The sequence below is a fragment of the Eretmochelys imbricata genome, chromosome 11 (assembly GCF_965152235.1).
Source record: "Eretmochelys imbricata isolate rEreImb1 chromosome 11, rEreImb1.hap1, whole genome shotgun sequence".
Classification (NCBI taxonomy): Eukaryota; Metazoa; Chordata; order Testudines; family Cheloniidae; genus Eretmochelys; species Eretmochelys imbricata.
In genome coordinates, this window is record NC_135582.1 from 36,678,589 (window position 1) to 36,695,282 (window position 16,694).

The following is a 16,694-nucleotide window of genomic DNA, read 5'->3' on the forward strand; positions in this document are numbered from 1 at the left end:
AGAAACTCTCTCTGCATCCCATCCTGAGGTGACATGTACCCAGTCAATATGGAGATAGTTGAAATCCCCCATTATTATTTTTACTGAGCTTTTTATTTTTATAGCCTCTCTAATCTCCCCTAGCATTTCACAGTCACTATCACCGTCCTGGTCAGGTGGTCAGTAATATATCCCTTCTGCTATCTTCTTCTTCTTATGTCTCCGACCGTATCCCCATAATATGCAAGTTTACATTTCAACTTTACATTACAAACCTTCTACTTGCTCCCCTTTTCAGTTGCTTATACCTTCTCAGATAAGTTACTTTTGGGATGAAACTGTTTGTCCTTAGTTCAATGACTTCTTTCAAAAGATCGACAAAACTCAGCCAGCCATTTTGGTCTGCGTATGTAAGAGAACGTCTCAAGAGTCAATGCCACATTTGTTGCATATGCAAGTGGTCAGCAGTGGAGGCTGGATTATTCTTAGCTACTCAGTTTTAAGCCCCTACTCCTAAAGTCTTTGGGAACCTGATCTTCATGGTGCATCTGTGGATGGCAGGAGTGGACAATGCAATAGAAGTAGCATTCTACCTCCTTTCCTGCTTTCGAGAGGAATTCAGCTTGAGTTGTGTCTCCTCCTCACTGGATTTGGGGGAATTTTGTGGCCTGATCCTATGAGATTTGTATGGCTACGCCCTGACATTCTCACAGCAGGTCTCTAAAGGCAGTGGAATTATTATCTGTACATACAGATATGTTTTATGGTTGGGCCCTTAATAGCCAGTTTAAACAATGTTAGTTCTTCTGACTGTTGAGGCTCTTAGTCATTGCCAGAGAAGTGTAAAGGTACCTTAATGTAAATGAGAATTCAGCCCCACATATCAATGAATTGTGTGTGTATATGTATGTATGTATATATTTGAGATTTCAAGCTTTGACCTGTGATGTACAGAAGGTCAGACTAGATGATTTGGTGACCTCCCAGATAAGGGATTCATAGAAAATTAATATTGTGGGACACCTCCAGTGTAAAAGCAAGCTGGACATAATTTTGTATTTGAATCAGAACCAATTTTAGCATGATAAATTACAGGATGGATTTGATTTAGATCACTAGTCAGGAAGACTCAACTTAATCATGGATTTCTACATAAAAGTGAATTCTTGTTGGTTGTTATAATCTTAATACATAGTCTTTACAACTCAGAGATAGATGAGACCCAAACTGGGTCTCTCTTACACCCTGCTGCCATTATAGGTTTTCCTTTCTAGTGAGAGAATGGTATGGTAGATCTCAAATCAATGAAGCCTTCACTCAGAAAGACCTCAAGACTTCTGGAATATGCTGCTCAAACAGTTTCACTTTTGTTTCTACTGCCTGTTCCTCCCTTCTCACGTTTATCTCCAGACTTCTTCTCCTTGTCCAGATCTATTCCACCCGCAACAATCTTCTATTCATTGAACTTTTTGAAACTTTGCAGTTTTAGAGAGAGGTAAGGGATTGACTCTGTATACACAAATTTGCAGAGGGACAATAGGGTTGAGGTCTTATTTCTCACCTCCATATATTATGTATGTATGTATGTATGTATTTATTTAAAAACATTTTTGCTGTTAACAAGCATGTTATCTCTGGGGACACAAATCCACAGTTTGAGAACAGCAAAACTAAACATCTCTGATGGTCTCTTCTAGACTGAGCACTAAGTCCTATTGGGTAGATAGAAAGATTAACCTAAATAATCTATACAGAAGCCCCTGGAACCCCATAAGATTGGGTCCCTAATCCATGAACTATTGGAACTCATTTACAAAACTTTTCTTACAGATTCCATGAATATATTGTGTCATACTATAGAATTAGAATTTATAATCCCTATTCCATGATGAGATACCTTTGAGCTATAATGTATCTTAATTAAAACTATCTTTAGATAGGTTTTTTCCTCAAAACAAAAAGCATTTTATCAAAAAAATCCAATTTAAATAAAAATCCAATTTTTTTAAATTTTTTTTAAATAATTGATTTTTATCCACCCTGCACTTAACTTAATAGTCTAGATCAGCACCTATCAACGAAATACAAAGGAGACAGAACAATGGACTGTAAGAACCGCTAAAGCTCTTGCAATACAAGATAAGGCACTTCAACCAACCGTCCCGGGCAGTAAGAATGAACCGGATCAGCGGCCTTAATATATTGACGCATGAGTGTGGCACTCAAGGGGGCGCCGCAACCAATCCTACGGATACTGCCACGGCAAAAGTCTCTAACAACTGTGCATGTGAGCACACACACACTTAGAATGGAATCGACATGAGCAAGCACTCGAAGAAGTACAGCATCAGTAAGGGTTTGATCCTGCAAAGTGAAGACTGCTGAGCACACAACTCCCAAGATGTTCAGAACCTCAAAGAATTCAACTGTAGCAGCACAAAATGAGTAATGCCATTAGTTTTCCACTTCCAGCCACCATGTCCAGAACAAAGAACAGGCAAGGCAGATACTATGATTAAGGCTACGTTTTAGTCACGGGTATTTTTAGTAAAAGTCAAGGACACAGCCCATGACCTGTCCATGGGCGCTCTGGGGAGGCGGCACGTGGCTTGGGGACCCCCACTGCTGCTGGGGGTGGGGGAGCGCATGGGTGGCAGCCTGTGGCCTGGGCTCCCTGCCTAGCTCCTGGAAGCGGCCGGCATGGCCCTGTGGCCCCTTGATGGAGGCATGGCCAGGGGGGCTCCACACGCTGCCCCCACCCTGACTGCCTGCTCTGCAGCTCCCATTGGCCGGGAACCATAGCCAATGGGAGCTGCGGGGGCAGTGCCTGCAGGTGAAGGCAGTGCACAGAGCTGCCTGGCTGTCTGCACCTCTGCCTAGGAGCCCTAGGGAGGGAGGGACAGACATGTTTCCGCTTCCAGGGAGTCCCTTGAGGTAAGCACTGCCCCGAGCCCTCACCCCCTCCCACACCCAAACTCCTGCTACTGCTATGAGGGCTGGGGAGAGAGCAGTTGCCCAAGGCTGCCCCAGCAGCTGTCAGTGCGGCTGTCCCAGGGGCTGCCTGAGCAGCTCGAGTGGCCCCCGGGTCAGTTGCACCAGCAGTCATGGAGGTCCCGGAAAGTCATGGAATCCGTAACTTCTGTGACCTCTGTGACAGACTTGCAGCCTAGCTATGACGTTAGCATTGAGAGAGAGAGATTTTTTAAATCCTGGAACTAAACAACAGATACCAAATCTCAAAACACGTATTTCAATTATTGTGTTTCATCCAGTCCTGTACTTCCCCCACCTTAGTCTGTCTGTTTGGGCCTTCACTGAACCCTTTGTAGGATTGTGGCCATAGAGAGCACGGTGACAGGTGCCATGGCAATTAGGGAGGTTGCGCTAACCTAGATAACTCAATGAATCAATTACACATTTGGCCTAAAGTACCTAGACATAATCCAAAGGATATTTTAAAGTAAATTCTTTTCTAACTGATGCAATACTTTTAAGGTAATATAGGTAACATTAAAACTAAAACATGGAACAAATGCTGTTATTTAGTGTCAGAAGACTACTGTGCAAAATACCATAAATATATTAGGAGCCATGTAGATAACTTTAAATACCATACTGTGGGTTTCACATGTTTGATACCGCAGGTATGTTAAAATAATCATTTTTCATTTTAATAAAATATTTGTAAAAACATGTAATGATTTTGATTATACTTATACAAAATGTTTACAACAAAAATTTGTAGCCTGGGAGTTTCAATTGTGTGGACTTCTAAGTTTACCTCATAACTACAATTTTTATAAACCAAATCAACTCTGAAGGCCACCTATCGAAGACTCAAGAGAAAACTTGATAAATCATAAAACTCCTTTGTCCAGGGTCTTAAGAGTATAAATGAGGCTTCAATAACAGGTTTTTAAGAAACAAATCATAGAATATCAGGGTTGGAAGGGACCTCAGGAGATCATCTAGTCCAACCCCTTGCTCAAAGCAGGGCCAATCTCCAATTTTTGTCCCTCCCCCCGAATATAAATCAGATGTGAATTATATAAAGATAGTGAGAGGGAGCTGATTAAATGATGCACTGAACATTATCTTGTTATAAAGACAGAGTGTTGTTACTGTTATGAGCTGCGTAAAGCCTTTTTATGGGTCAAGTTAGATGGATGTCAATTAACACAACTGTAAGGATATATTAACCTACCTATGGCAAAGGGATCATGTGAATGCCCTCATCTGTTCATTCCTTCTGAGGTTATGTCTACACTCAAATTGCTAGTGGTACAGCTGCAGCAGTGCTTCAGTGTAGACATTCGCTATAGTGACAGAAGTTCTCCCTTCACCGTAGTTAGGTTATAGCTACACTTAACGCTTTAGCAGCCACAGCAGCGGTTCACTACCTATGCTGACCGGAGTTAAGCCAACTTAATTTTGTAGTATAGATCAAGCTTTTATCTATCTCCCGGAGACATGGTAGATAGGTCAACCTGGGTTACTTTGGCATCTGTCAGCCCTGGTCTACGCTGCGTGGGCAGGGGTCCTAGCGAATAGCGTAGCTGAAGTTGGCGTATCTTAGGTCGACTTACCTGGCTGTGAGGATGGCAGTGGCGAGTCAACCACCACCGCTCCCCCGTCGACTCCGCTTCCACCTCTGGCGAGCTGGAGTTCCGGAGTTGATGGGGAGCGCGTTTGGGGATCGATCACTACCCGCCGACCCAGCGGGTAGTGAAGACCTGAAGTCAGTGGTGTGAAAATTCCACAGCTGTGAGAGACACAGCTGTGCTGATGTAAGTTTTCAGCATAGACCAGCTCTGAAGCATCTTGCACTGGTCACTCTCCGAAGATAAGATGGACCATGGGTCTGACTCAGTATGGACATTCTTATATAATCCATCCAGAAGTTTTGGAATGTTTTGGAGGAGGGGCTTTGCTGAGTATTGTTTTGGATAAGTGTGTGTTGGAGAGAGAGAGAAAAAATTAGCAGAACAGAGAGAAACTGAGAACAGACAAGAACAAAGAGACAGAGGCAAAAGGCAAGAAAATCAAGCATTAGCTTCTGAGCACAGCATGACCCTAGAAAAAGCTAGATAGCAAGTTCTCTGGGTCTAATGTTGGCTAAAGAGGCTTGATGCTGTAAGCTAAGAAACTGGACGTTTTGTTCTTTCATAGAATATCAGGGTTGGAAGGGACCGCAGGAGGTCATCTAGTCCAACCACCTGCTCAAAACAGGACCAATCTGCAACTAAATCAAGTTTTTTCCTCCTGCATTCACAGAAGCAGGACTTTGTACATTCCTTGTAAATAAACAAGACTGCATAAAACAAGAAGACTCCACCCACTTCTACTTCCAACTGGAACATCCACAGCAGTGGCACCAACTGCGGGTGGGAGAGAAAGGGCAAATGCTCCCTCCCCTCACCAAAGGTTTCTTGGTCTATACTACAGAGATAAAAGGGTCATGATCTGACCTCTTTTAAGCAGTGCTGCCATACTAAATCAGTATGGCTTCTGTCAGAGAGGTCTCGAAGCGTTCCTCCAGCTGTATAATCACACCAGTACTGAAATCTGATCTGGCTGTCACTCCAGATGGAATGGCCAGGCCAAATTTCAGGGAGTGGCCCTGTGGACCGGGTCACACCACTCAAATGTGGCCTGCTGCCAGCTAGAGTAGCATTGCAACTTGGTACACACGGAATCTGTTCCTGTACAGCACAGCCTAGTCTGCCAAGAACTCTACTCCTGGTGGCACTGGCTCATGCACTGTGTGGATAAGAAAGAGGGAAGACTCCTAGTGGAGACAGACACAAGGTCCCAGACCAGAACAGCTTGTGTGGATGGGCAGGGACGATAATTTACATCCCCCCCCCCCCCACACACACACACACGTGTCTGATTTGGAGCCATTGGTTTCCCCAGGGCTCTAAACTCTGACAAGCCACTTAAGATTAGAAAGGGGCAGCATTATATTGAGGAGCAAACAAGTTGCCGGCAGCACCTTAACTGAGTCATGAGATTAGCCAACCCAACCAGGATACGCCTCCTTTAGTCAACAGGTCTGTTTGAGAAGCGGTCCGGATAACAACTAGCGTTTCCTGGAGACTTGTTTGCCCTTCGTCACACAGCAGCAGCAGCTCGCTTCTACTTTCTAAGCAGCCTTCAGCAGCCGCTTGGCTTTGCGCCTCCCCGGGAGCGGGCAGACACACCCGGCCGCTAGACACAGAGCGGGGCTGAGCTGCCGGGGGCTGCGCTGGAGCTTTTCGCAGAGGACCGGGGGTGGGGGTCCGTCCCCGGGCGGGGTGAGATACCCACGGCGCTCCTGTTTGTCCGCCTCGCACGGGACAGTTACCGGGGAGCTGCGGCCACCATCCCGCCCTGAGGAGATAGGGCTAGGCCCTGCCAGCACGCAAGCGGGGGGCCACGGCCCGGGAACCAGCCGCTACCACACGGGCCGGGATGGTGGAGCAGTAGCGGCCGCCTCAACAGGGCTCCTAAGGGACGAGGCGCCCCAACTTACCGGCCCTGGGGTCCTCGCACCGCTCCCTGAATAGCTCCCCCCTCCCCGACCCAAAGGGTCGGCGTCGGCGTCCAACACCGCCAGCGGCGGGGACAGCTCACCTAGTGGGGCGGGAATACGCGGAACAGGCGGCCGGGCTCTCCTCAGCGCGCCTCTCCAGCGGCGGCGTCCAGGTGAGCTCCAGGGGCTGGGGCCGGGGCCCGCACTGCGCCTGCGCACCGGCCCCTCCCCGGCTTTACCTGGCCGCCCAGGTGCGCGAAGCAGGGAGCCCGAGGGAAGCCCGCGTGCCCCAGCCGCCAGGGACACTCACCGGCCGCGGCTCCACGGGCCCTCGGCGCTCCTTTGCTCCTCAGCATCTGCTGCTGACAGGGAGGCTCCTCCTGGGCGCCGACAGCAGCCGGCGGGCGCTGTTGGCTTGAGATACGCACCTGGTTTTCCCGAGCCCTGGTCTCAAGCGGGGTGGGAGGAAGCTCCCCCGGCCATGGGCCCAGCCTAGAGGTTGCAGAATTAGCCCTAGGAAGCTCTCACCTCCACATGAAATGCATATTAATCTACCAACCACTTTAAGAGGAGGAAGAGGCTTCCCACTTCCATGGCCAAGGGGCACAGTTTCAGCTGTGCCACTCAGCGCCAGTCACACTTTCCCTCTTCTGCCATACAGGAGAGTTTATTTCAGGTAAGTAGCCATCGACCACTTCTGTAGTGGGGTAAAGTTTACATATTGTTGCCTTTGCTTTGAAACACTCCTACAAAGCCATGATCATTGCTCCCCCTACCCCACTTTGTCAGACTTGCACAATCCCCTGGTAAGTTACACCTGACCAAGCAGTGCTGCATAAACAGTTCAAACAGTCCTCAGGACTCTATTTTTCTTAGTTTTACCAGATTTCTGCTATTTAAAATTCATTTAATTCTTTGGGATTACATTACAGGATTTACAGAATATAAACATTAGGGTAGGGACTGCTAGTCAGTGTTCATACAGCACTTACTACACTGAAGGCCACAGCTGGTGTACGGCATATGTCACACTACGTCTAACAATACACTGTTGTAATAGTATAAGAATTACTGTCTTTTAATACATTTTAGTTTTTTTGGCTTGCCCTATCGTTCATCAATTGCATTTCACAGTAGATTCTGCAGTTCTTTGCTTTAATTAATTATAATCTTCACAGAGGTATGACTCATCTGACATGAAGACTGATCCATATTAAGAATTTTTTAGTTCTGTACAAATAAATTTGAAGGAATGAACTGGGCCTTGTCTAACTGCCTTGTTCTAATGAGGGTTCAGACAAAAGACAGCAAACACACTTGAAGTTAGATTTATGTAATGTTAGAAGAAGCTTACTATAATGAAGGTTCCACAAGAAGCACTACAATTTTATTATGATCATATTGTTTGCATACACATAGCACAAAAGAAATATCAAAACTGTACAAATCTTAATATTTAAACCTTGTACCTCACAGAACATAGCACATTTGGTAACATTTCCCTTAACTTTGTTTTGCCCCTGTTTTCTATAAATAGTTGCATGAAGTGAGTAATTTTTAGGAAAATTGTGTAATTTTCTACCACCCCCCACCCCATTTAATTTCCAAAGTGTAGATGTGTTTTCTCTTGCAGGTTTCAGGGCTGACATTTAATTGAGCAAAAGGATAAGTGCTGCATGTAAGCTTTGGTTGACCAGGTACACTCAGCACGTGTTACTGGGGAAAAAACATTTAAAAAGCCCTTAGAGATAGGATCACAGTGAGTTCCTTCCTTTTATAATGGCAGAATAAAATGTCCTCTCAAACAGTGTGTCACATACTGCAGAAAACTTTCAACTTTACATATAATAAATTCAGAACCAAATTTGAGGTGTGACTCTGTTCTGAAAAGTGATTTGGTTGGGAAAAATGACAAGGGGATGTCCTATATTTGTGTCTTTCAGACTTCCAGATCAAATGTTCTTTATATATAACTTTTTAAAAAATTAAACACAGAATCTCAAAGTCAAGCTGTCTTATTTTCTGGCTCATTGGTAAGTATTCTACTAGAATTAAGATAACTAATTTTGCTGAGCCAAAATGGAATCCAGCTCATTCTCCTATAGTTATACTGACTGCAATGATAACAGGAATTAAAAAAACCCTACAACTAACAATTTTAATCAGGAAAGCAAGCACCTAAAATTCCTGGTTCCACTGCGTATGCAATCTGGATCTAGGCTTAATCACACTGAGCCACATGCTTACCATGATTCATACTAATCTATGCTGATTACTGAGACCACTTCCAGATTATGAATACAAGGTGTTCCCATATGAGTTCATCTAAGTAAACTCTAGTCTACCTCCTAGACTTTATCTCCACCCTGTAAGATGTTAAAAGTACAACTTGCCTTGTCTATAGTAAAATTCCACCAAATGTTAAAAAACACTTTCTCCTAGTGAATACAGTCTAATGTGTGGTGAGCATCATGTTATCTAACCCCATTCTATTCAGACATGTTCAAATATGGCAAAAATTTGTAATGTGCACACCATCTAAAAAGATGTCAATTTTCAGAGGAGGATTGTATTAACTCATTTCTCAATTTTCTGCTAGTTCGCTAATTATCAATACTAGTGTTATGTATGTTTAAACAAAAGGCTGAGCAGGGGAAAACCCATTTTCTCTTCAGAGTTATTTCTGCAGTGAAATAAAAGTAGTTCAATTGTAAAAATAATTTCTATTTGCACTCTGATATTACAAAATGAGTTTATGATTTCACAGCAAGATTAAGAAATAAGAAGCTGGCCCTGAAAGACCTTTTTCAGGATGTGAAATAATTGCACTAGAAGGAACACAATGTGGCAGATGAGTTATACTACTTTATCTAATTTTTTTTTTTAAACCCATGGTCCACTCTAGAAGTCCTGTAAGTAATAGAAAAAAACCCCAGATCTAAAGTAAGAGCTAGGGCTATAACTTTTTCAAATAACAAGGGTTAAATGTGTTCAGACAATTGAATAGAGGTAGCAGGTAAAGTTCTGTTCATGGTGTGTTTATAATCACCACAGGAGTAGAGCTTCAGGGCTGTGGTTTTTAGGGGCAGTGAAAGGAGGGAGTTTCATTAATGTGGTTGACAGAAAGGGGGGGCTCGAGGTCTGGAATGAGGAGAACACCTGGTCAGGAGTGAAATATGGCAGGGACAGATGGATGCTGATGTTTCAATTCCTGCAGAGGTTAGGAGCATCACCTCAGTCCTTATTTGGGAGGTTCAATTTCTGCACCACTGCACATCCCAAAATGGTGCTCCTAATATCAACAAGACTAGAGCATCAGATGCCCCTTCCTCCAGAACATACTCTTCCTCACCAGCTTCTATGACAATTATTTAAAGCTCTCGGGGTTGTTTCTACTATCTTGCACTCTCTGCCATACATTAGGTTAAATACAACCAGAAGTACATGCTTTCCATTTAAAGTACTAGTGTACATTGCTAATAAAATTTTCTTAAGTCAACAATGAACAAAATAAAGATTGTGTTGTTCTAAAGGAAGCATTGTTACACAGGAAAAAAAAGTGGTTTCCTGAGGCTTCATCAATTCCATAGGTCACTGCAAATATTAGAGCATATTGCATAAATACCGGAGAAGGCACAGCAATTTGGGGCCACGGAAATTTCACTTGGCCAGCCAAGCAAAGAATTTGTAAAGCAAATAGCCAAAACCCCAAAAGATGTAGCACACCATCACAAGTAGACAAAGAAAGCAAGCACTAGAGAGGGAACACTGGTTTTGGAACCTCTGCCAACTTGAAGAGGAATGTTTTAATCTTAAGCTAGTGTCCTGATTCTCCTCCCTCAGGAAAAAAAAAACCAAACACAGAAAAAAATCTTTTCACCAAAATGTAGAAAAAACCCAGGAATTTTAGAGACAGAACATTATAAGTCCTCTTGTCCACCCCATACTAGCATAAATTGGTCCCTACTGTACCCATTTGAATTTGAAATGACTAATATGCTGTATATTATTTTATATTTTAATAACAGTCACTTAAAATTTGTTCTGCTCAGTTTCATCGCAGCATTCCTAGTTACATGCCTCAGCCTCTCTCTAAAGAAAGATACACATCTCTTACGTGATGTGTGTATCTTTCAGTTACTTATAGTCAATATTTTATACTTCCTGTTGATGATCATCAGTTAGCAAAGCCATACAAATTTACTTTCTCCCCACCCCTCAGGTCAGTCCCTCCAGGCCTTCATTTTTATTTATTTAGCATTTAACAAAATGGGAAGGAATTCAGAATCTCTTTCTGGTACTGAATTTCCCAGAACTATATCAGTATTCTATGTGCAGTCTCACCAGTGCTGTACAGAGAAATCAGTTCCCTAGTCCATGACATAATGCCTTTGCAGACAGCTCAAAACAGCTTTTGCTTTCTTTGCCACCATATCAAATTACAAGCTCCTATCCAATTTCTGTCCATCATCACTGTAGGTACCTTTTGGCATTGTTTTCCAAGAATCTCCAATTGAATATCCGTGTTTACAATTATTTCCCCCTAGATCTGTTTGTATTTTCCAGATTTAATTTCATATCTCACCCATATTTTTAACATCTGACTTGGTAATTTTTTGTCCCTGCTGATATTTGGAGCATCTTTTAATTTAGTACCATCTCTAAATGTCATTAGTTTGCCATTTACCATTTCTTGCAGATCATTCAAAGCTATCCTGTTTTTGGATGCTATCACACTGATTCAGAATATTCAATAACCAGAATACGGAGTTATCTTTTACTGGAATATGCAAAATGTTCAGTGTAAAACTATTCTAACAAAAAACACGTTTACTGCTTTCTCATGTTGTATTTATCCAGATCTTTTCACATGAGGCCTGGGAAGTTCTGTCTTGATAAAATGACGAAATTTAAAATGCTGGCATTCAGTATTTGTTTACAATACAAGGAACCATATTATCCAAAACCAGTTTTAAAAAACATTGTTCCCAGTAAGGTGCCTGTGAAAGTTTCTACAATTTCCCTGGTGAGCATAGGCTACGTGTAACCATCTTCTGGATGAAGGCCCTGATCCTGAAACTTTTACGCATCTGAGCAATTTTACACATTTAAGGAATCCCACATGCTGCAGTGATAATGGATTGTTAATACTGATGAGTCAAATACTCTATTTTAAGTGTAAAGTTTTCTTAATTGAACATCTTAATGTTTGATGCTTAATATTTTAGTACATGCTTCAAGGGTAAAATCCTGGCCCCAATGTTTAATGAGTTTTGCATTGATTTCACTGTGGCCAGGATTTCATCTCTAATGTCTAATCTACAGTGGAAAAACTCTTTTCAAAGACTGTTCTTGTCAGGAAGGTTGCTGGCCAGCACAGGCTTAGTCCAACGATAACTTCATATGAATAAAATTACTCATGTTTCAGTGTTTGCAGAATTAGGGTTTAGGTCCCTAATTTAAAGTTGTCCCTATTATGGACCCTCCTTAGTGTGGCTACAAAAATTTGCAAAGTGGTTCATAACATAGTTAGACCTAGTCTAAACTGGCCAGTGCAAACATGTTGTACTCTTATTTTAAAATGATTCAGTATTAGTTTGATTAGTCTGCTTATTTTAGCTAGTGAAATTATTGCCATTTTACCTCTAAGATAATTGTTATGGTCTTAGCATAGTGCTCAAAACAGAGAGAGAAAAGCAGTCTACCAGAGCCTGTTCTGCTTACAGTCAGAAAAGCTACCCTATGGACGTCCTCCTAGAAAATATTTCAGGGATCCTAAACCAAAAGGAGGGGGGTGAGAAGACACCTTTGGTTTGTGTTGCTATAGCCACAGGACACTTAGATCTCAAGTGAATGAATCAGTAGAAAACACACTCACTCCCCTCCCTTGTTCACCAAAGGCAAGAGTGGAAGATGGGTTGCTAGGAAACATCATACTGAAGATTGGAGCTCTTTGAAATTAACATAGCTGACTTCCCTCAGTCTCAGGAGCCTCTTCTATTCAAAACCATTATTAGGAAGGTGGCTTGGAAAAAGGCTGCAAAAGAAATAAATACTAAAATAAGAAACAGCAGATCAGGAATCAGCATTTCCAATTAACTGGAATAAATAGAAATGAAACAAGGTCATTCAGTTAAAAAAAGCAGCTTGAGAGAGAAAGTAAAGAATACAAAATGATAAGAGTTTGAAGTGGTTCATATGTACCAAAGAGAAAACAATATTTAATTCATCTAAGAAAAGTACATTTAAGCAACACTTAAGACAGACTGTCTATAATCACAGCATACTTTTTCATCTTTAGATTTAAAGGTTTCTTCTCTCACTTCCCTCCTAAAAAGATTTCATCCTTAACAAGACATTAGGGACGGGAAGGCTCAGGGATTCTTAATGGAAGATTGGAAGCCTTTTACCAGGGTTGCCAATATGAATACAGCCCTGTTTGGTAAAGACAGGAAATTATAACAATCAGATAGATGGTAGTTGCGTGCAGAAAAGGACCTAGGGGTTACAGTGGACGAGAAGCTGGATATGAGTCAACAGTGTGCCCTTGTTGCCAAGAAGGCCAATGGCATTTTGGGATGTATATGTAGGGGCATTGCCAGCAGATCGAAGGACATGATCGTTCCCCTCTATTCAACATTGGTGAGGCCTCATCTGGAGTACTCTGTCCAGTTTTGGGCCCCACACTACAAGAAGGATGTGGAAAAAAACTGGAAAGAGTCCAGCAACAAAAATGATTAGGGGACTGGAACACATGACTTATGAGGAGAGGCTGAGGGAACTGGGATTGTTTAGTCTGTGAAAGAGAAGAATGAGGGGGATTTGATAGCTGCTTTCAACTACCTGAAAGGGGGTTCCAAAGAGGATGGCTCTAGACTGTTCTCAGTAGTAGCAGATGACAGAACAAGGAGTAATGGTCTCAAGTTGCAGTGGGGGCGATTTAGGTTGGATATTAGGAAAAACTTTTTCACTAGGAGTGTGGTGAAACACTGGAATGCGTTACCTAGGGAGGTGGTGGAATCTCCTTCTTTAGCAGTTTTTAAGGTCAGGCTTGACAAAGCCCTGGCTGGGATGATTTAGTGGGGGATTGGTCCTGCTTTGAGCAGGGGGTTGGACTAGATGACCTCCTGAGGTCCCTTCCAACCCTGATATTCTATGATTCTATGACCTTGTAGTCTCAGTTCAGTTCCTAGCAACTAGTGTTTACATCACAAAATGGCCATGGATCAAACCTTCCTTACTCCCTCCCCATAGTTTGCTCTTTCAAATGAGACAGCCAAGATTAAATGGACAAGGTGGATGAGGTAATATCTTTTAGTGGACCAACTTTTGTTGGTGGGAGAGACAAGCTTTCGAGTTTACACAGAGCTCTTCAGGTCTTGGAAATGTACTCAGTGTCACAACTAAATACAAGGTAGAACAGATTGTTTAGTGTAAGTAGTTAACACATTTCAAGCTCTGTGTAAGCTTGAAAGCCTGTCTTTCTCTCACCAGAAGCTGGGCCACTAAAAGATATTACCTTACCCATCTTGTATTGCTAATATCCTTGGACCAGCATGGCTACAACACTATATACGAAGATTAAATGGATACAGAAACAGAACTACTCGTGCCTCTTTTGAATAGCATCTTCTAAGTAGCATCATGGAATAGACCATTCAATTTTCACTTTAGACTTAAAAGCCAAGTGTTGATCCAGCTCCCATTAATGCAAATGGAGAGAGGCTGAGGCTGGCGAAACTGGGTTGGGTGAATCTGTGGCTCCCCTTCAGTGATTCAGGGGCTGTATCTACACTATCAAAAAAGGGACCTGTGATTCATTAGTGCCCTCTGGTGCAGTTCTGATGGTGGTAATAACTGGGGAAGCTGCAGAGAGTCCAGGCCTGCCTATAAGCCTTTACCATGTCATCTAACCCCACTGTTAGACAACACACTAATAACAATGCCTGAGTCCCACTTAATACAACATCTTTAACCACTACCCCCACCAGTAGAGCTGCATTAGTGAATTATAGATCTCACTTTTGCTAGGGAAGACAAGGCCAGGAGTAGACATACTGCACCATAAAACACATCTCTGAGCACAGTAGATACAAGATCTGTGTGGCAGTCTATATTGTTCCATCTGAGCAAAATAATCATTCACAAATGACCTCAGGGGCCAATCCCTCCACAAGACAGCAGCTTTTCTTCACCCATAATCTACAGGATTTGGAACCTGCATCCGTCCCTTCCTCTGCAGCGCTCCCAAACAGTCCCTTCAACAAGAACTGTCAGAGGAAACTACGCAAAGTTAACTTTTCAATTTCCTATGTTGTGTCCCTCACCCACAGATTTTACTGCAAAATGCCTTGATATGGTCCCTGTTAGTTTAAAGAAAGTCAACCTGGATATTGTATCCCAATTACTGGTAGCTGTGTCAGATATGATTTTGAAGTTGTCTCCTTTATGTAGGCTACACATCCTCAACAGACATTTTCAAGTGTCATGTCTTTTACAGACCTTACAAAATGTCAACATAAGAAGCCAGAATTACTTGAGGAAACACTGGCTATTTTAGGAAGTTAATTACTGTTTTAAAAAGTTCTCTTTTCTTGCCAAAATAGCTTTTTTGAGAAAGATAAACACAATGTGCTATTTGAAGACATAATGCTGTAGTGTAACAATTTCTGTAGCGTAAGATATTAGACCAGTCAAGAGAAAAGCATTCAGAACCCACTCACTAGTCAGTCTTTCCCATTTGTGGGATGAAACTGTTCTTATAGGACAGCCAGTATCTTGTGTACAGAGTACAAAATCTTTGATTGCTATACCCAAACTTCTCTCTCTGCAAAACATTTATAGACTAAATGAGACAAACCATAATTTGCTGCACACACATAACTATTAGTTATACATGGACGTACTACATAAACAGATAGACAATCAAAACCAGAAGTATTTCAAAATGAAATACTTCTAGTTCGAGCGTTAAGAATATGTCTCAACTGGGAATACTGATTTTCCTAACCTTTTAAAAATCAATTAAATAGCTATACCAAATAGTAAAAAAAATTAATCTTTGTTACTAAACGCTAAATCTCAATTAAAATGTCATTTTCATTTAAAACCATATTAAAATATAAACTTACTGCTTTCCCAGTTTAACCATATAGCTCAGTTAAAAGTGAATGTAAAAATAAAACCTCATTTACAAATATCTCAGTAGCAACGGTATAAAGAAAGCTTACATTGAGATTGCTAATTAAGTCCATTTGCTAGAACTGAGAAATCTTAAGTAATCACTGAAGGAGAATTAAGGACAGGTTTCTTCTTTACTGATGAACAAAAACAGTGACCTCCAGAGGAGGAGAAAAATTACACTGAGTTTAAAATGCTGTGCCACAAATGACAGCACTTAAGAGGGGAAATACCTTATTCTTGTTCCATTCATTCCCTGCCTCTTCTCTGATCAAAGATTGCTATATGCTCAGGAATTATAGAGTGTTAGTCTATTTTATTTTAAACACAAGTTATTTACAGTGTCTGTTATCTTCCAAAAACATTTTCAAATTATATTTGAACCTTTTTGATAGTAAGGAAATCATCACTAGCAGAAGATGATGAATATTCTAGTTGCGGGTGAATCCATTTGTGAGAAGTGTATTCAATCAGTACTACATAAACACATGTGGCTTTCACTGTAGCTATTTGTATTTTCAGATGTCACTTCTTCACACAGCAAAGTAGTATTTCTTCCAGTTGTGGAACAGGACTGCGAGATTGGTTATTTGTTTACAGTTTAAAGTTAGTACCTTCTAGACGATAGCACAGGAAATCACTTGTCATTTAGTTTCCTGTCTAGTACAAAATTGTAATTCATACATACTGTTTCTTTTTAAGTTTATTAAATCCTGATGTACAAAAGCCTCCTCTACTGGAGAAAAGATAAATCCACAACTCTGAAGAAAAAAATCTCTTTTGTCCTTGAAGAGTAACTATATATGAGATCTGGACGATGTGTACAGTATTTCTAATATTTACATACTGAATGGTCATTTCTTCATTGTAATATCCAATACATAATTTCCAAAATTGGATAAAAAAATCAGTGATTCATACAAATAAGGTTCAAGTCCTTAAGGATGCACGAGCCTTGTCAAGTATTTCCTTTCTGATCTTTGGGTAGTTTGGGTGTGCTTTTAGGACCTGTTAAAGGCAA

The 16,694-nt window shown here is 41.7% G+C and overlaps 1 protein-coding gene across 6 annotated transcripts in view; it reads right to left on the bottom strand.

Moving 5' to 3' along the window:
- Positions 1 to 7,858: 7,858 nt before the first annotated feature.
- TTC21B (tetratricopeptide repeat domain 21B) overlaps positions 7,859 to 16,694 on the bottom strand; it is a 101,434-nt gene continuing 92,598 nt past the window's right edge. For 4 of the 6 annotated variants that reach the window (XM_077830230.1, XM_077830231.1, XM_077830229.1 and 1 more), the window contains one exon: positions 7,859 to 16,681. In XM_077830230.1, the coding sequence (XP_077686356.1) occupies positions 16,604 to 16,681 (78 nt within the window). In that variant the 3' untranslated portion in view covers positions 7,859 to 16,603. The remainder of the gene's footprint in view (positions 16,682 to 16,694) is intronic. The other 2 variants (XR_013347530.1, XR_013347529.1) reach the window with 2 other exon arrangements.